The sequence below is a fragment of the Rhipicephalus sanguineus genome, chromosome 8 (assembly GCF_013339695.2).
Source record: "Rhipicephalus sanguineus isolate Rsan-2018 chromosome 8, BIME_Rsan_1.4, whole genome shotgun sequence".
Lineage (NCBI taxonomy): Eukaryota > Metazoa > Arthropoda > Arachnida > Ixodida > Ixodidae > Rhipicephalus > Rhipicephalus sanguineus.
This window is the reverse complement of record NC_051183.1, coordinates 62,223,374-62,247,501: the sequence shown is the minus strand read 5'-3', so window position 1 is coordinate 62,247,501 and position 24,128 is coordinate 62,223,374. Positions and strand designations below refer to the sequence as shown.

General features: G+C 46.8%; 1 protein-coding gene across 1 annotated transcript; it reads left to right on the top strand.

The window, feature by feature from the left end:
- The first annotated feature begins 29 nt into the window (after nt 1–29).
- LOC119402020 (uncharacterized) lies at nt 30–20,349 on the top strand. The gene is made up of 6 exons (XM_037669054.2): nt 30–144; nt 10,388–10,477; nt 13,181–13,395; nt 14,427–14,722; nt 17,960–18,144; nt 20,171–20,349. The coding sequence occupies exons 1-5, from the start codon at nt 90–92 to the stop codon at nt 18,111–18,113; spliced, it is 810 nt and encodes a 269-aa protein (XP_037524982.1). The 5' UTR covers nt 30–89; the 3' UTR covers nt 18,114–18,144; nt 20,171–20,349.
- The last annotated feature ends 3,779 nt before the right edge of the window (nt 20,350–24,128 follow it).

Here is a 24,128-nt window from a genome sequence, read left to right as displayed (position 1 = left end):
GGAACTTACGTCACTGGCATCACGTGATCTCCACCGTCTCACGGTCCTTCAAAAGCAGCCCGCTCAGCTCGTCCCCAAGCGCAGACGGCATGGAGCGTCGTAGGCGAGCTCTGATCCTCCTGCTCCTATTCCTCGTGGAGTCGGGTATGTCTTCTCGTGGATTATGGGCTTACCCTGCCCCCATGGTCTCTTGTAACCGTGTTAAAGGTTTTACTTGTATTCTGAAGTGTATTAAGCATGTGTCTGTAAAATGGCCACTGCGTGCCTTCGTCCTGAAACCTGCAGCCGCAAGACGGCTGTGCATTGAAGCTTCGCAAGCGATAAGTTGTTTGCTGCTTATAGAGCGTGTGCAGGTGCTTGGAAAAGTGACTAGGAGCGAGTTAGTGAGTCAATTGTGTTGTGGCAGGCCTATGTAGCCTTTAAAGAGAAAACACAATTTTTCTCATATAAGTAAGTTACAATTTCACAAGACTTGCCGCAAGAAGACGCTTCGTGCACGTGAAAACTCGAAAAAAGGATATACGGGCAGCAACGTCACCTTGAAATTCCCGCACCCATTCCCGTGACGTCATAGATTTTGACGGCGTCAGGTAGGGCCAACGTAGTAGAAAATCGGTAAAAATGAAGCACATTGTCATCTGAGGGTGCCACAGACTCAACATACCAGGTTTTAGGAAATTTTGATGAGCCAATGTCGCCAAATACAAAAAATGCACTTCGAAACGCATGACCTCACGGGCGGAAATTTCGGTGCGAAATTTAAACATGAACCTCTGTCCTTGATTTTCTCCTTTATAAATGAACTTATGACGGTGGAATTAACGTCATTGGAGTTTTAAAAGTACAATTTATCAATTAAAATCGATTCATTGTTTCACTTTAGTGTCCCTTTAATGTTGAGGCTAATATCTATACTTGGGTGCTTATTACAAATCAACAGTTTTTTTTTACCACGTCATAATATCACTAACTACTAGTTCGACTTCCCGAGGAAAGAAGATACGTAATGTTGGAACGTCCCGCCTTGCACACAAAGATCCCTAAGTTTAGAATTAGGGCTGTGCGAATATCAAATTTTCAACTTCCAATCGAATTCGAATATAGAAGTCGAAGCTCAAATCAAATCCAATATTTTCGAATGATTTCGCATAGGAATAATGACACTATTCACTTTTGCAAAAAAAAATATTTTGTTTACCAGCCAGAGATGAGAAAGCGAGTTTGCTGTAGAACAAATAATCTGCAAGAAAATTGTGTATTGTACAACATTGTTGCTGGACAATATCACGCATGCAGTTAATTGGTGCTGCCATAAAAAAAAAGAATCTCAATATTTTGGGGAGCAGTGACACCGGTTTGCAGGTCCCGATATTTTGAGAGAAAGAAAACAGTCGCTCACTTGGCGCCCTAGTGCTGATGTGTTAATCTTGCCGTTATAGTTTAATCCCGTAATCATGATTTCGCAAGCGAGAGGAACAATGATAAATGATCGGCACGATCTTCATTTGCAAGTGCTTCATCTCAATATAAGCATGTTTCCCTATTTTTAAACATTTCTATTTATTTTGCGATCGCTCCTCAATTGTTTCGTTCATTTGAATTTCAGACTCTATTGCAATAACTTGGTCGACCTCATACACAATGTTATACTCTGGTCACTACACTAGAATACTGGCACAACGTTTTCAAAAGCGCATCTGCGAAGAGGGGGGGGGGGGTGGTGTGGGTATGTGACTTGGGAGATTTAGCACAACCAAGTGATTCTTTCCGCTGAATTCAATACATGTTATGAAGTTTCATGGTGTTCGAATATTTCGAGCAGTAATGTGCGGTGCGACTCAAACACCGAAATATTCGAACCAAATATTCGAAGTTACCGAATATCGAATAGAGGTGTCCATGTTACGCCATTCTTGTCCCAATAGACGCATCCCACTAAGTAGGGGTTACAGAATTGTGATAACATGTTTACTGTTGATTTTCATATGACACCAAATTTCTTTTCAACTAAAAGGAACTAAAAAGTATCTACAGTCTAAATTAAAAAAAACTATACTGTCTTTGTCCCCCTGATTCGAGGTTTAACTTTAAATGTAACTAACTTCACATTATTTGCAGTGCATACCGGGAGAAATAATTTTTCCGTTCACATGCATTTATATAGGCGCGATATAAAGCGCTCTCAATCATCATTATAGCCCATTTCTTGACCTCACTAATAAGAAAATTCGCCCGGTTCAAGTCAATCATCCAGCTTGCACTTACCCCACACGGCAAATCTCCGCAAATGAAGTTAAAACGCAGTACGAAATGCGACTCTCAAAATGGCCTCTGAGATCTGGAGGCGCGCTGTTCTAATCTCGGGTGCGAGAGGAGCTTTCAGTTGCGTGCCAGAGGTGGCGCGAGTCTCGTGTCAGCGACCTCGTTTCAAAGCATGGAGGAAAGAAAAAGAAAGGAGGGAGAATTACGTCACGCATCCAGCCTTGGCAAGCCAACCCGCTTCGAAGCCAGCAGTGTCGGCCCAACACGTGGCATTTTTGCGGTGAGATAACGCAATAAACGAGACTTACCGAGACTTCAGTGTATGATGCCGGTAGTTTTTAATCGAACCGAGCTCGCTCGGCGCAGTACGGCGGGCTCACGGAGGTGGTTCAAAAACAGAACTCCACCGGGAGTACTGAAACCCAGCGCGCGCTCTGACATTTCGATCATCGCCAGTATTATAGTTCAATGAAATCCAGCCTAGGCCTTCCTTCCCTTGCATCCCGTCGGAAAATATCTCGTTTGAGCACATTTCACAAATTATTCCATCATCCCACCCCTACATAACCAGCTAATCCTCAATCCTCAGTACATATTGTTGCGCATGTGGACGAGGACAACGAAGATCACAGTGAACGTGCTTGCCGCTCCAGGTCAGAAAGAGAGAAGAGGACGAGGTGAAAAATCACCAACTAGTCGGCCGCTCCTGAGCTCACCCTCACGGCGTAATAAACAGCCCTTTCAACCTCGACGGTCTCCTTTGAGCGTAACAGAGTGGTGGAGGTGCTGGGTACGCTTTTACAACGACGGAACCATCACTGCTGCAGCTTCGTCGAAGCCGTCGACTTGCCGGCCTCCCACCATCTGCCGCGACTGCCTTCGACATGTCCGAAGAAGGAGACGCTCCCAGGACAGCACCTTGCGGCCCACTTCAATACTATCGAGTCCCACCACCCTTCGGAGGAAAAGCGGGAGAAGATGTCGACGCGTGGCTCACCAAGTACAAGCGAGTGAGCAAGTCCAACGGGTGGGATTCAGCCGCTCAACTAACCAACGTCGTTTTCTCCCTGACTGACACCGCACTCGTGTGGTACGAGAACCATGAGGACACGCTTACAACGTGGGACCTCTTCGTTGAGGAGCTCAAGGCGTGTTTCGGGGACTCAGTCGCTAAAAAGAAGCGCGCTGAGCAAACACTGTCGCAACGGGCGCAGCTCCCAGGTGAGACGTGCACCACATACATCGAAGAAGTGTTAAGGCTGTGCAAGGTGGTCTGCGCTAGTATGTCGGAAGAAGACAAAGTCGGCCATTTTGCTAAAAGGAGTCGCTGAGGACGTGTACAATTTCCTAATTGGAAAAGAAAGCCTCAGTTCTGTGTCCGACGTCATTCGGCATTGCAGAACGTTTGAAACGCTCAAGATGCGTCGGATTACGCCAAAGTTTGGTCGGCTGGCAAACGTTACGACTGTTGCCAGTGTGGACACGAGTCCTTGCCTCGACCTCACTTCGACCATTCGACAGATTGTCCGCGAGGAACTTTCCCGCCAAGCAATGTCGCGTTCAACAGCTGACCATCATGAGTTGTACACGCCAAGTGAGGCTCTTACTGCGCCTCTTTCGACCTCTTCGCAACCGACGATGAGCGCAGCGACTGTAGAATATAGCGCAGCCCCACAGTCAAGGACGACAACACGATTTCCAGCTTCGCGATATGACCGACGCGCTCAGCGCACGCCCCCTCGACGCCCGACGTATCGTTATGACATACCTGACGAGTCTAGTCGCTATACCGAAGCAAATGGTGGCGCTCGATTCATTGAAGAGGAACCTAGGTTTCGACCCCTGCCGGTGTGCTACTCCTGCGGTGTTCCGGGTCATATATCGCGGTTTTGCAACCGTCGTGTGGCTCCTCGGTATGACCAACCATCAGAATTTTCACGACCCTCCGCACGGCGTCACGGTGTCCCGCAGCCAGCACACATACCACCTGGCGACAACTATTGGTCAAGCAGCTTCCGCAACCAGTCCCCGGCATCTGACAGGAGTTTGACGCCTCCACCGCGACCTCGCGCTCATCGTTCTCCCTCACCGCTGCGTCGCAAAGCATCCCCTTCGCCACCGGAAAACTAGCTCGCGCGGCCGATGGGGGTGAGGTCGCTGGAGATGTGCTACTGACAGAAATACCTCCTGTGGTGATGCTTAAAAACAAAGTACATGTTTTTGTTGATGATGTGCCTGTGATGGCTTTGGTGGACACAGGGGCGACAATTTCTGTGATGAGTGCTTCCTTTAAAGACGTGTTAGGGCGAAAAGTTGTTTTTAAGTGGGACGACACTTCGAAGTTTTGTGGTGTTAGTGGAGAGCCGTTGCGTCCTATTGGTGTGTGTAGCGGTGATGTGTCTTTGGGAGGCCATATTATTACGACCAGAGTTTGCGGTATTCCTCGATCGACTCATGACATCATTCTCGGCATGGACTTTCTGCAGGAGTGTGGTGCCACTGTAGACTGCCGCACAGGAAAAGTATTTGTGAGTGGTCGGATGCCGTCAGCACTCGTGGAAACCCCTCTGGATGACGACGAAACTACATTGTGTGTCTGTGGGGACACCCTCATACCTGCGTCATCTACCGTACGGTGCCTGTTGTCTGTCGAGGCGCCTGTTCCGACAGCTTCGATGCAAGCGTAGAACCGATGCACATTAACTGTGCGAAGAAGAATGTGTTGGTTCCCCATTGTGTGGTGTCCATCAATGGCGGACGCACTGGCCTATGGACTGCAAACTTGCTCTTCAGAGCCCGTGATACTACCGGACGGTTTGAAATTAGCCTTGGTCAGCAGAGAACACGCGTCCTTATCGGTGGCCGAACTTACAGACGCGCCGGAAGAACCTGGTTGTCACAGTTCGGACACGGCACTTATGTCAATGATAACAAGTCACTTAGCACAAGCGAGCGCCAAACTTAATGGGTGTGCTTTCGAAGCACGTTTCCGTATTTGACTTTGCACAGAACGACAAAATACCCCCCATTCCTGCATCTCGAACACGCCATACCATCAACACTGGCTCGGCAAGTCCGATTCGGCAAAAGCCATATCGTGTTTCCCAACCAGAGCGCCCAGATTATCAACGATCAAGTGCAAGAAATGATGAAAAACGGAGTGATACAAGAGTCAGCCAGTCGTGGGCAGCACCAGTGATTCTCGTTAAAAAGAAAGATGGATCTTGGAGATTTTGCGTCGACTATCGCCGACTGAATGCTGTAACTAAAAAGGATGTATACCCACTGCCACGTATTGATGACGCAATAGACTGCTTACATTCGGCCTCTTATTTTTCCTCCGTAGACTTACGATCCGGCTATTGGCAAATTCCGATGCATCCTAAGGACAAGGAAACAAGGAGCGTAACAATATCTCATCGCATCCTGCAACTCCCATGTTCTTTATCGATCATTCATACCTCGTACATCAGTAGATTGGAACCACCTTCCCGAAGACATCGTCACTGTTACTAATAACAATATTTTCCGTCAAACATTACTCAGTATTGTTATGAGTTAAACGTTACTCAAAATTGTATTATGTTCACCGTCGTTGCACAGCTACTATTGTACAATCAGGAGTTTTTCTTTATTTTTATTTGTAGCATTGTTTATTCTCATGCTGTATTTTTTTTCTTTTTTCTTGTAAACTTTATTTCCACTCCCCTCTATAATGCCATATGGCCCTGAGGGTAAATAAAATGAAAATGAAAAAATTGGGGGACCCTTAAGCTTCGCCTTTAAGAGTTGAACGCAATAGCGAAATCCGGCCCCTAGTGCGCACTTCAACCACTAAGTGCATACTTATTAATGTGTATTGTTACACACACATGCACACAGAAACACACACGCGCGCGCGTGCGCGAGAATGGTGCATACAAGTTTTTGATCTAAAGCAAGAGTCGCATGGCCTCCAAGATACACGCCGCGCGCTTGCCATCTCGGAGGCTATGAGAGTCTCACAATGCCTCACAGATGGCAGCACATTAACTAGCATTTGCTGTTTGCTTGATGAACGTCTCCTCTGGAAAGGCGGCATTGGCTTGATATGTTTTCCGCTAGATGGACATAGTTGTCCATTTTTAGAGGTGTTTGAAAGTTCGTGTATGTTTTTAGCGGCGATGCCTCCCAAATGCGCCTACAAATCGCCGAATGGGCTCGTTTTCGTCGTTACACCTGTCGAACAAAATGCGTTAAGGAGACTCCTTCCACTACATGGCATTTTATGTAGTGTTTTTTTTTTTTCCACAGCAGCTGCAAGTAACATCGTGGTTTTGTGGTAGGACACCTGCTTGCCACGCGAATGGCCCGGGTTCGATTCTCAATGGGACCGAAAATTTTATTCTTTATTTTTATTTGCTTTCTCGATTTTTCGCTCACGGACGATTTTTCGCTCACAACCAACGGTCCCGACGCCGACGGCGGTAAGGGCGCGTTCACACTGAGACATTCGGCGGCGAGAGCGCGCGGAATCCGCTTCGGCGGCAGCGAGATCCGCCGGAAAATCCCTTTCCGCGTCGATCGGTCCTGGACCGATTTTTGCGGCAGCTGCCGCCGGATTCCCTCACCGCGAACCAATCGGAACGCGAGTAGAACATTGGAAAAATGGCGGCGTGCTTGTGATATTGCAGTCGTCGAAGCCCGCAGCAACAGCGAAGTCTTTCGTAATCATCCTGTAGCTCTCGACAAGTGCCAAGTGTTGTCGCGATTATCATCTTTGCAATACACCATCGCGATCTCGCAAAACGGGTAGCATTATCTCGGCTCGACCAAGCTTCTCGCGTCTTGCAAATCAGGGCGAACCAACAACGACTGCTTGCGTCGTTTCTTGTTCGGCGAACGCATGTTTCTCCTCGTCAGACATCGCCAGAAAGTTCCTTTCCAGCAGGCCCAGCAGTTCCACGACCCTGCTCCTGTTTATGCGCTTCGCCATAACGAAACGCGTACACAACGCAGAGCGCGTCGATGCCAGCGTTCCTTCGCGCGAAGGGACGATGACAACTATAGGCGCCCTAGTTTCGGCGGTGCGGTTGCTAAGCGGTGTGAACAATGTTGAATTTCGGCGGTGCGCGAATTCCGGTCGCCTGTGGCCGGCCGGATTTCCCCAGTGTGAATGAGCCAAAATGAAAGTACTGAGCCGACAAAGTGGGATTCAATTGCATTGTGGAGTGCTCGCACCTCTCTTTTCTCTTCCTTCATGTACCAAAGCGCATGCTGATAGAGATCCTTGTCATCATCATCGTAAAAAATTAGAAAAACAAAAATGAGAAATTTGATGCAAAGGATAACGAAAAAAAAAAACAGTGAGATTTGCAAATGCGGCCGAACAGTAGTCGGACAGGAAAATCTGTGTGATAGCACAAGGAAAATCGCTTTCCTATTTGAAGACCGACCTGCACGCGTGCAGAAAAGAACATACCGGAGTAAATAGAGAATTTTAGCAGGCACTGTATTCCGATATGAGAAAAAAAAATGTTTACGGAATACCTGGTTAACGTACGATGGTATGGTCATCTTGTGACGTTTCGTGCGAGCGCTATCATAGACACGTTTGTCCGTTTTCGCCTAGTTTCCTCGGGTAGAAAGTGGTTAAGAAAGGCAGCTCGTTTGTAATTAGGCGGCCGCCGAAAATTCACATCAGCAGAGAAGTAAAATACACTATATTTCTGCAATAACACAATGACAATTCCGTGCTTGCCTGGTTCATATCGGTTCCGCCAGGTGGCTCCTGCTGTCCGGTTTCTCTCGGTATAACGCTAAAAAAAAGAGAAGCTTACGGACGAACTTGTGCTCTCAAATATTCACAACGGGTGGAGGCACGTGGCTGCAGCTAGAAAAAATAGGGAAACCACTGAACTCATTGTAATCGAATGTCAGGACATTCACCCAACAAGACTCGGGCCACGCGTGTATCTCTCAGAGGCTGCGCGTTTCAGAGTTGATGGAATAATAACAATACATAATCGCTCGTGTTTTACATCCCTAAATCACGATATTTTTCTGATAGTCGCCGTAGCGGATGGCTCCGGAAATTTCGACCACCTGGGGTTCTTTAACGTGCGCATAAATCTAAGCACGCGGGTCTCAATAGCACTTCGCCTCCATCGAAATGCAGCCGCTCCGGCCGGGATTCGATCCCGCGACTTTCGGGCCAGCAGTAAAGCCCCCTTACCAAACGTTGATGGTAGCATTAACAAGTCAGCGGTTGATATACGCCAGGGACGTTTGCAATACTGGATGAAAAATTCACACGCTCCCTCATTCATTCGCTATAGGCCAAAAAAAAAGGCGCAAGCAGTCATCTTTTTCTTCTTTCTCTTTATCTGCCCCCCCCCCCCCCATCCACCCACCCCCACTTTTGGAAGCGTTCTGCACTTAACGTGGCTTTTCACTACCTTCGGGAACAGAGGTATCGCGAGCTTTCTGCCCCGCCCGCGGTCTTGCAGAGCCTCCGTGATCCGCCCATTTTTGACCAAGCGAAGATGTCGTGGTATGATGTCACCAGGCTGCGTCACGCCATAAAGTAATAAAGAGGTCATGATGACAACGCATGATGACGTCATAATGTGACGTCGTCACTCGGACAAGGTCACGTGGTTTTTTTTTTTTTTGCGATACCTTACGCGATCTTGAGGTGTCGCAAAGTCTCGCGCAAGTCTCGCGGATGGAATTATCAACCAATTGAGGCCCTCGCCTTAAACGAAGCAGGTACGAGATGGACAGAATAGGAGTCGGTACAGGAATAAGCTGCTGTGCGTCACAAAAACAGGCAGCTTAAGCGAAGAAAAAAAAATGAGATTACCAGAATGATAGAATTTAACAGACGTACTTACACGTGATTGTAACAAACAGGCTCGGTGACTACTGGCGGCCACTTCATTTCGAAGTGGAAGCTAATAAATATCAACATCGTCGTCATAAGGGAGCTCTCGCGATAATGCAGTTATGTCTTATATGCCAACGCCGATGGAACTAAACGCAGATGCCGAATAGAGAAGACAGCCATACAGCTTTCTAAAGTAAAAAAAAATTGCACGAATTCGTAAAGGTGTTGCAACAAACGTTTCTTTTTCTTCTAGGTGCCTTCTTTCCTCTTTGAAGTGTTCGATCAAAGCTTGATAAAGTCTCCTGGTTCGGAGTAGAGCAAAATCACTTATTTTTCTTTTAATCTCCTACAGCTAGCTATACGAGGAGCAAAACAGAAGCATTCGGTCCCTGTGCACAATGTTCTTAGTTCGAATGCCCTGTCCAAAATACTGTTAAATCTTTCGCCACGCTTGAAGTGGCACCTGAGCAGGTAACATCAATGAAGGCGCTGTCGAAAGCTAGCGGAACCTTGCCACGCGGCAAAACTATAAAATCCTACTGATATTCATAAAAGCCACTGCTTCTATAGAATAGTAAATGTCCTACCAAGGAGGTTTAAAAGATTGGCATTAAAAATTTCCTTGCGTCCGACATGACACAGCACTTATTAAGGCAAAAATCCTAGACGTCCCATGAAACGCGTCGGCGTTGGCGTGAACACAAGTGACGCAAAAAATCATCATGTGAGGACATCGCCATGACGTAACAGCTCCCAAAAGCTTGTGACAACATCCTGACGTCACTGTGACGTCTCATAACGTGAGGTCACATGACGGCGTCACCACGTGTTATCGTCGCAACGTCAAAGGTGAGGCGATCCCGGAAGCTGTACAAAACTACGTTGGGTACATGGGAAAACGAAGAAGATGGCTTTCCCTTTCAAGTCGTCTTAAGTCAATATATAAGGGACCATCTGACTTTTTCGCCCAGTACCTCCCTCACAAATTTCCCATGCCTCCTTTCAGAGCGCGTCCAGTTGTCACGACAGGAGCGCATTTCATAGACCAACTTTTATTGCTGACCCTAGGTAGATGGCACGGTATTTGGGGTCATAAACGAGACAATGTGGCACTGCTAACCTCCTGTGTTAGCTATCCCGCTATACAACACCCATACTGGGGCTCTTGGTTTGGAATGAAAGCGTTTCTTGTTATTGCATGGTACAGTGTACGTTGCATGACCGTGAGTTGTGTTTCATTTTTGATACACGGCGCAGCTTTCCTACCTGTCCAATGCCAGGTATTGAGAACCAACCATCCTCCGCCCTTCAACTTCAGCAGCGGCATAGTGCGGCTCATTATCAAATGTAAGTGTGTCAACTGGGTTGCTGCTGTGTTTACACGTGGTTTTAATGATGGCAGCGATGACGTATCCTGCCTGCACGCCTCCTTTGCCGATTTTTTTTTTCTGTTCAGTCATTCTTTAGTGCCATCTTGTCTATTGACAGACATCCGCAAAGTAAGCCTAACTCACTCGGAATAATCCAAAAATTAATTTCCTCCGTTAGGGCTCAATAGGACTCTTCTTAACGAAATAACAAAAATTTGATTCAGTCGGGCAACATTCAGGCTCTTACTAGCCTGGCTCACTAAAACTCTCCAAAGCTCTGCTCATCTGTACTCATTCGAGCTCGGTCTAACTTCAGTTCTACTAAGCCTGGCTCGCACACACTGAAACTTATTAATGTTTCTAACTCAACCGTGCTTACTCGAACTCACAACAATTTCACTCAGTCGAGTTCACTGTAACTAGACTCGCAAAAATTACTCAGTCGCGCTCACTCGGTCTCAACCTCTCCAATATTGTGATCGTATCGGCTAACTCAGTCACCGTTGAGGCTAAACTTTACCCGCCATTTTAACTGCAGTCGGTTGCAACCTACAGCGATCACTCTCCCATGCAAAGAGAGTTTGCCTAAATTTTCCAAGCACAAAGGGAAACTATTGAACCAGTACATGCAAGCACTAGAGGCGCTTACACACTAAATACTTGAAGTCCAGGGTTCGACGGAAACCCGTCTGGTCGGGTAAGTTCATGGCGGAAAAATCAAGCGCCGACCAATCGTTAAAACACACACACACACAAAAAAAACAGACTTTTCGGCCCCGCTACGGGGACCTTGTTCACAGTGAACAGAGTGCCCATATCGGGACCCTGTGTGTGTGTTTTTACGATTGGTCGGCGCTTGATTTTTCCGCCACACTACATACTTACCACTTACGACAGTATAACTTATACAAACGCTAGATGCAATCTTACGCAGAGTGCAGTAATGCACTCTGCGCTACCAAGCAACTATACTACAAGAAGCAACCAGTCGTATTCGCTCATTGTCATGATGTCGGGCACTTGTATTGTTGAAGCTTGTCGAATTTTTCATACAGAAATACTTTTGTGTCGTTTGCATTAGATAAGGAACTAGAACTCGACGGAGACACTAATACCGCTACTCAGCCAAGGATAATATATTAAGAAAAGATGAAGTTTCATTTTTCAACATGCCTATAACTTACGCCAGCAGAGAGAAAGTGCTCGCGCTTGGAATGAAAACCGTGGCACCGTAGTTTTATGGGTAGAGTTTCTATTTTACTGTCAGGTTGTAACCGGTTACATACCACATACTTTTGTCATTCTACCAATTATTTCTTTGCGGTACGAGCATAGATTGACACTTAACTGTTTCTCTTTCAAGCATATCCGGTCGAGCACTTACCTCCGTTTTCGAGAATATTCACTTAAAAAATAGAAATCGCTCGTTCTGGTTCATGTTAAGAGTTACATTGAATACATATGGTATCGGAGCAACACCATACTTAAAAGGTAAGGACCAATTAACTGCCATGATATTTAATGAAGACTGAGTTCATTGAAAGGTTGTGAAAGGGTGGGATTGCTGCATATCTAAACCACGCGCATCTTTTTACGTGGCGTCTGAGATCCGCTACAGTAGGGCGCGCGGACGCCGAGGTGCGAGTGCCGCTACCCGCCGCCTATACTCCGTTTCATAGATCAGGTGTAACGCTGTGGAAGCTATCAAAGAAGTTCAGCCAGCAAAATTTGCAAATCTGCGCGTCCGTGCTTGGCCTTCGCGATTAGCTCCGGCTGCGCGCTGCTGGAGCAAATCGCGGAGGCCACGATACCAAAAGGAAAGCCAGTTCCATGCCTGTGCAATCTGAGTAAAGAGCAAAGTTGGCACTTTCTGCTTCTTTCTTCTTGCTTTCATGTCTCTTTATCTTTTTCTAAATTTTTGTCGTCTTTTTTATTCTTTCGTTTTTTATTTACCTCTATGCCCCTTACCCTCTCTCCTCTTTACTCTCCCCTTAACCCTAACGTCACTACTCACCCTTATTTTTCTTTTCCACCCCTTGCTATGCTATACCGTACATGCATGGTTGTGCTGCAGTTTACCCTCTCACTTCCTTGTTTCCCTCCTTCCCACCTAACATCAGCCTACCTCACCCTGACTTCCCTTTCCCATCTCCTTGCTAAACCATAATATAAAAGGCTGTGTCATGCTTTAACTTTCCTTTCTCCTCGTCCTCAATTCCATATCCCACGCCTTTGCTATACTATGCCATGCACGACTACGCTATGCTAGGAGAAGCTTGGCACAAACCCGCTTTCTGTGGTGCATATCTACTTAGGAGTTTGCTGCCAATGCCTCCCGGACCAATTCCGAGCTTCAACCGCTCCGTGGTTAAAAAGAAGACGACGAGCGATCGAAAACAATTTATTGACTACTATGTAAATGACGGGGTTTGCTTATTGCTAATGTAGAAAACATCTCCATTTACTACTTCGCCTAAAAACGACAAAAAAAAAAAACAACACCCTATGGGTGCTAAATCAGTTGAACTATTCTTTGGTTCGAACGAATCTTCTACAATAAGCCTCGTCAGCTTCAATGTAGTTGCAGCTGATGTATGAAACAGAGTTAAGTCAAGGATTAGGTGTCACCTCTAAAATGTCTTTCCTTACATATTTGCTATTGCCGACGGAATGGACGCAGCGTACACCGATGAGCTGATCCGGGACCTTGGCGACAGTCCCGCGCTGCGGCTGAGCGAGTCGCAGGCAGAGTTCCTGCGCCAGCGGCTGGGACGCCTCTACGAGCACGTGCGCCGCCACCCGGCTCTCCACCAGCGCTACCTGTGGGTGGGACGGGACAGACCAGTGGCCAGCCCCGACGAGCCACCTTTGGCGTCGCCCGCCAGATTCGAGACCGTACGTACTGAGCAACGTTCGTTCTATCTTCCGCTTCCACTTGCGGTGTGGTGCAGGAGTTGATGCGACCATTGCTTATGAAGGCGAAAGCCTTACTTAGATGCCTGATCAAACGCGCAAAGTGGCTGTCGGCAGTGTCGGCGGCATCACGAGTGATGCAAAAAGTAATCATGGCGTGATGACATCACCTTATGACGCCATCATGCCCCCTTCTCCTCTACTGAGGGTTGATGGATTGGGTCGGGTGGAGGGGGGGGGGGATTTTTTTATATTCCCTTAATCAAATGGAGGCAAATCAACGCTTGGTGCTGTTGCTCCATCTGGTATACATAAGTCAGAAAAAGTGATAAACTCTATGGGTTCATTTCTTAGACCTAACGCCGTCAAAATAAAGGTATACAGATCACTTGTAACGTACAAACATATTGCCAAAACAACAAAACAGAAAGCGTTGCTAACGATATCTACTTAGCGTAAAATGACGCTAACTGAATGTTGACTTTGTCCTTGATTTCTTGCTATAACGACGGAAGAAAGTAGCTAGCGCGAATTAGGATGGAACTTAGTTTGATGTGCATGCGCTGTTTGATGTACATGCATTGCAAGGCGTTTTATTTAGATTTTTTCTTGCTAGTTTGTTATGTATTTTTGTTCATATTCAATTACTATTGCAAGTGTATACTTGTCAACCTATTGCTAATCACTTACTGTACACGTTCTTGCACTTAACTGCGACATTTCGGACTATTTGTACATTATGTTTACATTCACCAGTCCCCGATGTAGTACCCTCGATGAGGGCATTTGCGAGTATTTCTGAAATAAATGAAATAGAAACATGAAACCAGACACCTAGGGGATGCCATCTTGTGATGCTATCAGAACTCGCAGGAGTCACCCTGCCACTCAAAACTCCCGCTGTCTGAACTAGCGGGAGAAAACCCGCTGCACCAGCTCGTGGTGTACTGGCTACCAATATCGTTTTAACAGTACAAAAGCAACTCTTACTTTCTGGGGACTTTCCCTCGCAGGCTTCTACAGTGAGCAAGCGTGGAGACAGCCGCCAGGAGCGGTCGTCGCCCCCACAGGTGCCCCAGGGCGGCGAGCGTGGCAGCGTGCGGGGCGTGAAGAGGACCCCTCCGGAGACGCCGATAGCGCCCCTGTCGGAGGAGATATGCCGCACGAGCACCGCCTGGGAGCGGCTCAACGAGACGGTCGATTCGTTCGGCAACGCCGTAGAAGTGGTCCAGGACGAGGCCTTTCCCCAGTGGGTCTTCTCGTACCGCTGCGCCTCGCAGGGCACGCCCTGCGTCGGCATTGACGCTATGTGAGTCTGCTGCGCTGTACACAACCAGGCCTGTAGCCAGGAAAGGGGGCCCTAGCCCCCCCCCCCCTACTACCTACTTCACCTACCTAATTCACCAAAATTTCAGGGGGGGGGCATAGGGCCCTCCCCCTGGTGTTTTACCGAAAATGTGTAATGAAAATAGGTGGTTTTCTCAAATAGTCAAGGTCTTCAGCAAGCGGGCCGCCCCCCCCCCCCCCTCTGCAAAATTCGTGGCTACGGGCCTGTACGCAACAATGTTGTCTGTTTAAAGTACGAACGTAGTGTTAGAATGACAGAAAGCTTAGCTAGTTGGCAAGGATTCATGGTAAAATAAGGTAGGCGTGCACACGTACGCGGACACAAGAGAGAAGTCAGGACAAGGCAAACGCCGTGTTAACAATTGAAAAGGCGCACCGCGGTGGAAAAGAACTTGAGAAACCAATCTGCACATGCTCAGGCAAGAGAAGGCATCTACCGATCCTTGGTTCAGGTACAGAGAAAAACACAACACTTTGACGTCTTTTACTTCTGCCTAGTCCTCTGCCCCCATCCGCGTCTCTGTCACCCAGGGAAAATAATGTTGTATGTTGGTTTCGGAGACGACGATACCGAGGGTCTCCAAAAAATTGGGGGACCCTTAAGCTTCGCCTTTAAGAGTTGAACGCGATAGCGAAATCCGGCCCCTAGTGCGCACTTCAACCACTAAGTGCATACTTATTAATGTGTATTGTTACACACACACACGCACGCGCGCGCGCGAATTTTACAGGCTTTCGATCAAGGAGGTTTAAAACAAAATTCTGGAGTGGAAGCTCTCGAAACGCCTTGCCAATGAAAGTGAAGCCAGCTTTTGCCCACCAAAGAGTTCGCAAACATGCTCTTTTCTGGTGGTGCCTACTTAGAGATCAAATGGCTTTGATCTGTTATTGTAAATGCTACGTCAATTATAAAATAAAAGATCCTTGTTGCCGACAAAAGTAACCCGTCGAGTGCAGTATTGACGATTGATGTCTAATAAAATTTGCCATGACTTTGAAGCTTACTTACGAAAACTAGTAACACAAAGACACACTTACAGCAGTATCTGACCCATAAAAGTTACCATAATTAAACTTCTCTGGCGTGCGTGGACAACGTTCGCTTTCCTTCGCCAAAGGCTGATGGTTTATCGTGCCCCTAGAAAGATGGCGGGTGCAGCCGCCATCTTTTGGTGGGCACGGCTTCACTATTGCGCAATAATCGCCACTCCAGCAATTTTTTTAACCTCCTTGCTTTCGATCTAAAGCAAGAGTCGCATGGCCTCCAAGATATACGCCGCGCGCCGGCCCTCTCGGATGCAATGAAAAGTCGAGACATATTTCTCACAATGCCTCACAGATGGCAGCACATTATCTAGCGTTTGCTGCGTTGGCTTGATATGTTTTCCTCTAGATGGACATAGTTGTCCATTTTTAGAGCTGTTTGAAAGTTCGTGTGTGTATTTAGCGGCGATGGCTGCACTATCCCGGCGTTTTTCGACGTAGTTTGATTGCCTCGCGAATGCGCCTACCGTATGGGCTCGTTTTCGTCGTGACACCTGCCGAACAAAATGCAAAACACTAATAGCGTGCACAGTTGGACATACACATAACGACTACAAGCGGTCGCCGAGACATGCCGACAACCTGAAATAGCTACATGGCTGGCTGCTCAAGAGTGAAAGGGTTAGTTGCTCCATCTCTAGTCTAGATATTCTATAGCAAAGAACACATAGCATGGCTTAGCTGTGGGGTTTCTTTGCATAGTGTCAAGGTACAAAGTGCCACCACAAGCCGCGGATCGAGTTGGATGGGCATTCATAATGAAAGTCCTTACGCTAACCACTCTGTGTACCGGCTATGGCTAAGAGTGGCTTTTACGAAGTCATTTGCTTTTCGCATAGAAATGGCGGGCAACGCTGTTTGTGATGACTGCGGCAGCGAGGAGACCTTACAGCAGATCTTCTTCGACTGTCCTCCTTACAGTGTCCTCGCAGAGACGATCACTTGCAATCACTCTAGCTATCCTTGACCGCAGATAGATGTCGGTAGGAACGATCCTGGAATGTCGTCCTTAAAGACCACCGAAGATGAAGTCGACGAAGACATTGTTAAATTTTTAAGGAGAACAGATCATTGCGCATGTGGCTGTAGAATGGAATTGTGATGTGGCATACCGCGCCAAACTGACGGACTGTGACGTTTCCTGTGCTCCTTTTCTCTTTTTATACCTCTAACGTTCGAACTCGCCCATCCGTTTCGCCAGTTAGGGGTAGTATACCGGTTATTCTAAGTTGTTTAATATCCGCGACTTTGCGCTATCTCCCGTTTTCCTTCTTTTCTAACGCTAACGATGCCCTCGAGTGCACATGACCGCCAATAGAGACAACGAACATGTCAGTGACAAGAAAACTCTAATGAAGAAGACACATCGTGAATTTGGCCTCTCGTCTCTTTACCTTGCACAGCCTGTTACGTCTTGTGAAAGCAGTAGTCAGGACGCTAGTCCAGATTAGTTCCAACTAGTCCATGCTTGAGTGCCCGACAGCAGTACTGGAACGCTTGTGCTGGCAAGGTATGAGATTGCGCTAGTTGGGCTAACCATATCACGGTACGTGCGGTAACAAATGAGGCAAGTCGCTAAGTAATATTGAAAGATGAGCTAGTTGGTATGAGTGCATCGTAACTTATTTTTAGCGCACACTGACACACGGACACAGAAAAGAAGGGGACACCACCAGCGCTTTTTTTTTTATCCTTTACAATGCAGTCTCCAACCCGCGCCATCAAAAGATCATGCGGGAGAGAGTAAAACAAGTCTTTATATCGATGCTTATTCCGTAGCAATTGGTGCAATCAGAATTCGAAAAGTAATAAGTTACTGCAGCTGAGTTACGTATGGAAAACGGGTCAGGGATCTTCAAAGATCCAAGGTGTTTCTGAAGGTACGTGGAGACGGCCTTTTGCCATGTACCTCGCTCCGAAACAATCGAGCGAAAGGGTATCCCTGGCTTGTGAGTCTTGGGGGCAAAAACCGATTCAATGTGGATCGGGTTTCTTTCCTGACGGAGGCAGTTAGACCTGCCAAACTCCACCGATTGCGCTGGTGGTGTCCCCTTCTTTTCTGTGTCCGTGTGTCAGTGTGCGCTAAAAATAAGTTACGAAGTCGCTAACCCTCGTTTTGCAACTACGTCTAGACAAACATGCTTGTACAACGCAGGTACAATAGCGAGTGCACCGAGCGCTCGGGCTTCATGATCCTGTACCACCGAAAGAGTGGCTCCGCCAACGACAGCCTGCCATCGTGGGGGGCCGTTGAGGTGCCGCATCACTGCACCTGCAAGATCACACCCAAAGTCATCGCCGAGCGTTGAGCCGTCCACTCCACATCTTGAAACCGAGCGGGTAAGACATATGTGCTGGCGGCACGCGCACACCGCAGTAAAAGTGCGCTGGGACAATCAGTCTTCATGTTTAAACTGGATAAGGCGCGCACACAGAGACACGGACAATAGCAGGAAAAACGCGAACAACACTGGCGCGAACAACAATTTGCCGTGCTACTGTCTTGATTGCTCAGATAAAACAGGATGGTTTGTGGTGCAAGTCTAAGTTTGGCGATACATTATAGGAAAATACAACGCGCAAATGAACGGGGCGAATAAAGGTGACGCAACGCGAGAGCTTTTAGTATCACTGGAGTTTAAGCATGAAAATTTAATGCGGGCGACGGTAAAGCACCGAGGCAAGGTCGGAGTCGGTGATATAGAAGCTTAAGTTGAGAACATGAAAGATGAACAGTTATTATGACGCGTTGTCGGCTATGTTGCCCAGACGTGAGGATTCAACTGCCTTATGACTAGCGACAATATGGAGGGACTATATAGAATTCTGGGCATTCTCTTCTACATTATCACGGCGTTATTGTTTGCTCAACCCATCATTTATTTTCTGCTTTTTCTGTGGCCTGGTTTTACCGTGAGTACGCTGTTCGACAGTTTTTAATCGCCCTACTGATATGCCCCTTGTGTTACTGGGAGAAAGTCGTGTGTTCTATGCTCGATCCCGTCAAGAGCTAAGGCGTAGCCGGCGCCTTAATTGTGCGCCAACGTCTCCTCACATCTTACCAACAAAAAATAAACAAGGTAAATGCGGACAGCATTACAAGCACGAGCGCCGGTCATCTAGACCAACCAGCCACCCTGTATAGTTAGGGTGCGATCGAGGCTGTTATCAGTGAGAGAGAGAGGTGGTAAGGGAACGGTAGAGGTGTTATTTAGACCCGGAGCAGTTGGCCATCCAGCTCTGTGGAACGTGGGAAACCATGCGAAATATCTTCATTCGTTATGTAATTTCCAGGTGTAAAAATATTATGGGAAAGGACTTGATTCTAAACTGAAAAAAGAATGACTGAAAGATAAACAGAAGAGAGCAGTGCAGAGCACGTGCACACGTAGACGCTTACTGACAGTTCAGTAATGCATGAACGGCCAGTCAGGCTTCACCTGTTGTACTTTTTTGCATAGACTGATGCACGACACGCACGACACACACACACACACCACACACACACACACACACACACACACACACACACACACACACACACACACACACACACACACACACACACACACACACACACACACACACACACACACACACACACACACACACACACACACACACACACACACACACACACACACACACACACACACACACACATCACTGTCTGTGTTCTTGGGTCACTCGTTTTGTCCGATCCTGGATGCGCTATATCACTGGATGTTATGAGTAACCAACAAACCCAACGGGAAACCTTAGTCGATTTCGTGAGATATTTCATTAATAATAATAATAAGGAATAATAACAACTACAACAACAACGACAACAATAACAATAATAATAATAATAAATAATAATAATAATAATAATAATAATAATAATAATAATAATAATAATAATAATAATAATAATAATAATCTAGCATTTTACGTGCCAAAACCACAATAGGAATAGGATTGTGAGCAATGCTGTAGCTGAGGGCTACGGATGATTTTGACCAGCTGGCGTTCCTTAACTTGTCTGGACGCCTCACAGTGCAGAGGCCTCTAGCGTTTCGCCTCGATGAAAACGCGACCGCCTCGGCCGAGATAGAGCCCAGGACTTTCGGGTGAGCAGCCGAGCACCTCAACTACTGTACCACCGTGGGATATTTCGGATATTCAATGGGATAGATAAGTAATTTTCTACAATTCAGCTGGACACTATAGTGTCCTGTCCCTCAAAGCGCCATATTATCACCGAAAAGGTGAGATAATAATTCTCACCTTTAGTTATGTGTATGCAGCTAGTAATTATGATCCACCTATCCCTTTTATTTTAAACTGATTCCCGGTCTTTTATTTATTTTTTTATTTTTTACAGAGACGAGGATTTTCCACATTCAAGCGTGGAAAGTTTCCCGGAGGCACACACCACAGTGAAGACTGCCGGCGGGAATAGCACATCGCGGGCAAATAAATGAAAAAAATAAATAAAAATAAAAATAAAAACCTATCGGGTGTTCAACAAAGCACCCACTTCCGGTTTCGTCCGGTTCAAGCATAATCCGTATCCTGTCTCTTTATTTGAGTTCGTCGACCTTTTCATGTTGAATATGGTAGTCGTCGTCATACCATGGACGCCATAGTCGCAGGCAAATTGCTGCGGCATTGAAGAGTAAGCTATAGTGGCAGGATCGATTAGCAGAAACACGATATCCCATCCTATTAAATCAATGCTGTTCGCATTAAGATGTTAATAGCAATTATTTATTAGCATAGTGAGTATAGCGGGTCATACGGGAAACAGACACTCGCATGACGTTTCGTTACCCGGCTAAAAAATTACAGCATATCCACGGGTGAATAATGAAGAGCTTGGGCGAAGCTCCTGAAGCAATCATGGTCTCGGGATCCGCTTCTCGTTGAGCCCGTTTCGCAGCGGCATCCTTGGCGCGCACCGTCTCGGGATCCGCCTGGCTGCCGCCAAGCGAGCGCCAAGCAAGCGAGCCTCTCGGGATCGAGAGGCTGCCGCCAAACGAGCGCGGCGCCAGGCGCATCTCGAGGCGGTGCGCGCCCGCGAAGCCGCCGCCAAGCGCGCGCGGCGCCAGGCGGCAGCCTCTCGAGCTCGCACCTCGGGATCCTGCCGACGAGCACGAGACGCAGCGGCCTTCCGCACCCGGCGCTTCTCGTCGTCCATGGTCCGCCAAGCAGCACGATCCGGCAAGCGCACTCCTCCACGTACGGCGACGATCAAGGAGAATGAGAGATAACGGGCGCAGCAGCCAATCTGAGAGCAGCGGCACCTATAACGCCATCTAGCGTGCATTCACCCAACCGCCATATTGCACACGGATGGATGGATGGATGCTATGGGCGTCCCCTTTATAACGGGGCGGTGACATGTCTGCCACCAGGCTCGAAGAAAAAAAAAACCTTCCTTGTTTTATGTTGGCCTAATACCTTATCCGCATTGATTAAATCTATGTTATTATACCAAAAAAATATAAATTCACGGTACATCTCTCTGCCTCTTAAGGCAGAATGACCTTATTTTTCCCCATTATCTATTTTTTTACTTTATCTCTACCTTTCTGCCACCAATACTCCAACCGTTTCTTACTTATTTCTATCGCGAACGTGTTCAGCTTTCCATTGTTGTCCCTAAACCCCAAGGCTTCCTGTAGGCTCGTGCCCACACGTATACCTGGGTGAATATCGCCACATTCAATCAGTACATGTTCCATCGTTTCCTTAGTTCCCCCGCAGCATGTACATTGTTCTTCTTCGTTACTGAATCTCGCTTTATAACTACGCGTTGTAAGGCAGCCCGACCTTGCTTCAAACAGTAAAGCGCTTCCCCTTGAATTATCATAAAACCTTTCCCTCCTTATTTCGTTTTTTCCCTTTGGGTAGTTACTCAGAGCCGGCTTCTTTTTCATCGCTGTCATCCAATAAGTCCTCTCCGCCTCTCTGACCTTCCGCTTAATGCTCCTTGTTGCCATATCGCCCGCACTGCTAGCCGTATATTTACTGGTGAGCCTCCTAGTTCTTTTTCTCCACTGCGTGTCAACGCTTTGTCAACATCTCTATGGGACAGCGACATCTAGTATATCGTCACCCAACTGCAGTTTGCATGCATCTCTATGGGATAGCGCCATCTACTGAATGATGCGGGAGACGCGACGGCGGGGGAACGCCGGATGGAGCAACGACCGACCAGGTGATGCTATAAGGAGCTTCGCCCCTAAAAACCGAAGCCACGCCAGTTTACTACACCGGATTCGACTGGGCGTCGCCTTTACTCGACGCTACGCGCAACTTATGGGCCGTGCGGACAGCCCGAACTGTGAGCGCTACCAAGTGGATGACAATTTAACACATCTATTGCGCGACTGCCCTCAATACGTGTCCCAACAGAAGACGCTGGCTTCAATGTTGGCAGGCATCGGCGTGAAAACTTTAAATGAAACTAACCTATCGTCCACAGTGTCCGACCAGAAAGCAATAGCAACTGCTACAAGGACATTTATAGACTTTCTGAAGAGTACTGGACTACCACTGCGTTACGGGGTAATTGTACATAAGCGTCATTTCTTCCTGCCCTCATCATGAGCTTCATCACTTTTTCCCCTGTCCTTTTTCCCCTGTGCAGAGTAGCAGGCCAGAACACACAAGTTCAGGCCGACCTCTCTGCCTTCTAATTCGCTCTCTCTCGCATCTCGCCAGTGCTATCACCCTGCCATCCACCACAGAGAGAGAAAGAAAGATTCGTGACGTCACCTAAAAATACAGTACATTGGATAAACACAAATATAGATAAAATTTTCAAGAATGTTTCGGCAGCGGGATTCGAACTCATAACCAGTGGTGCCGAAATCCGATGCTGACACATACTTTTAGTAGGATGAGTGATCTGCAGCACTTGATCGTTTCGGCAAAGGATGCCTCCAAACAAACTATTTCTCAGGCAATTATTCCTGAGGAAATGAAGTTCTGCGTAGTATAGACAGGAACGACTTCCAATTCCCTATGAAATTTGAACACTGATAAACTAGAAGGAATCCAAAGAAGGATCATTAGGTTTGCATTTAACAAATATAAATTTTCGGACTCACCTACCGAATTACTAAAAAGGGCTGGCCTTCTTAGCCTTGAAAATGAGCCAAAGTCGCGCGATTGAAATTCATGCACAACTAGCTAAACATTGACACTATTACATATATTTCGATAACTACAGCGAAACCTACAAGCAAAGAACACTCCTGAACGCTCACTGAATATACACACCGATATAACTGCTTTAAATACTCTTACTTTCCGACAATGATAAGAGACTGGAATGAACTTGACCAGTCAACTGCTAACACTGACTCACTAGACAAGTTTCCTAAGATAGTCCAGGAAGTTTTGCCAACACAGCATGGTTAAGTTGCACTATTACCTTATTTGTAGCCATAACTACTTTATCAAGGAGTTTGTTCTGTTTAATCGTTCTGTTTGTATTGGAATATCTTGTATATTGTATAGCCCATATTCAACTTACATTTACATTTCTGTATTACTGTGCTTTGTTGTACAACCTGCTCTAATATTTTGCTTTTTATATGTATCGCTGTCTAAGTTGTCATTCTACGTTACTTCGTGAACATTTCTGATTGATTTCTTTTTCTTATTGTTCTAGCTGCTGTAACCTCCTTTACCTGCTTTGATCTCATATGAGATTGGCAGTATATTTAAGTAAAATAAGTAAACCATTTCTTTGGGAACCAAAGACACTCTGACCGTTTCCGTCTGTCCATCCTTCTGCCGTGGCACTCAAGAACGGAAATGTATCGAGGGGCCCATTTTTGCCAAACACAACCAAGTGAACCCCCAGATAATGATGCTAAGAAAGTTGAGGGGGCGTCATTTGCAGTTTTTATTTTAAGTGTAGTAAGTATGAGATAAAGCGAACATGAATTACGGTGGACGTTAAAAAAGAACAACTCACCGCCGGCCGTTACAGAAACCTTTGATTAAACCCAACTCAGCGATTGAGTTGTTCGTTTATTTTTTATAGATTAGAGGTGTGTCTCGGGGCTTTGTGGTCGGCTAATTGTGGGGCTTTATATTGCGAAAAAAAAAATGGGCTCTCAAGAGCCTTCGAGGTGTGGGGACGTCCCTGCCTATCTCTACCTATAAGCTTCCACCTACCCCAACCGCGGGGCGCTTTCCGTGCCCGCGAAAACACGAGACACTTACGACGGCACCTTTTTCATTCCACACCAGAACTAAAAAGATCAACAAAATTGCACGGAATAAAAAAAATAATTCAAGAGCCCTTGCCCTACGAAAAAATG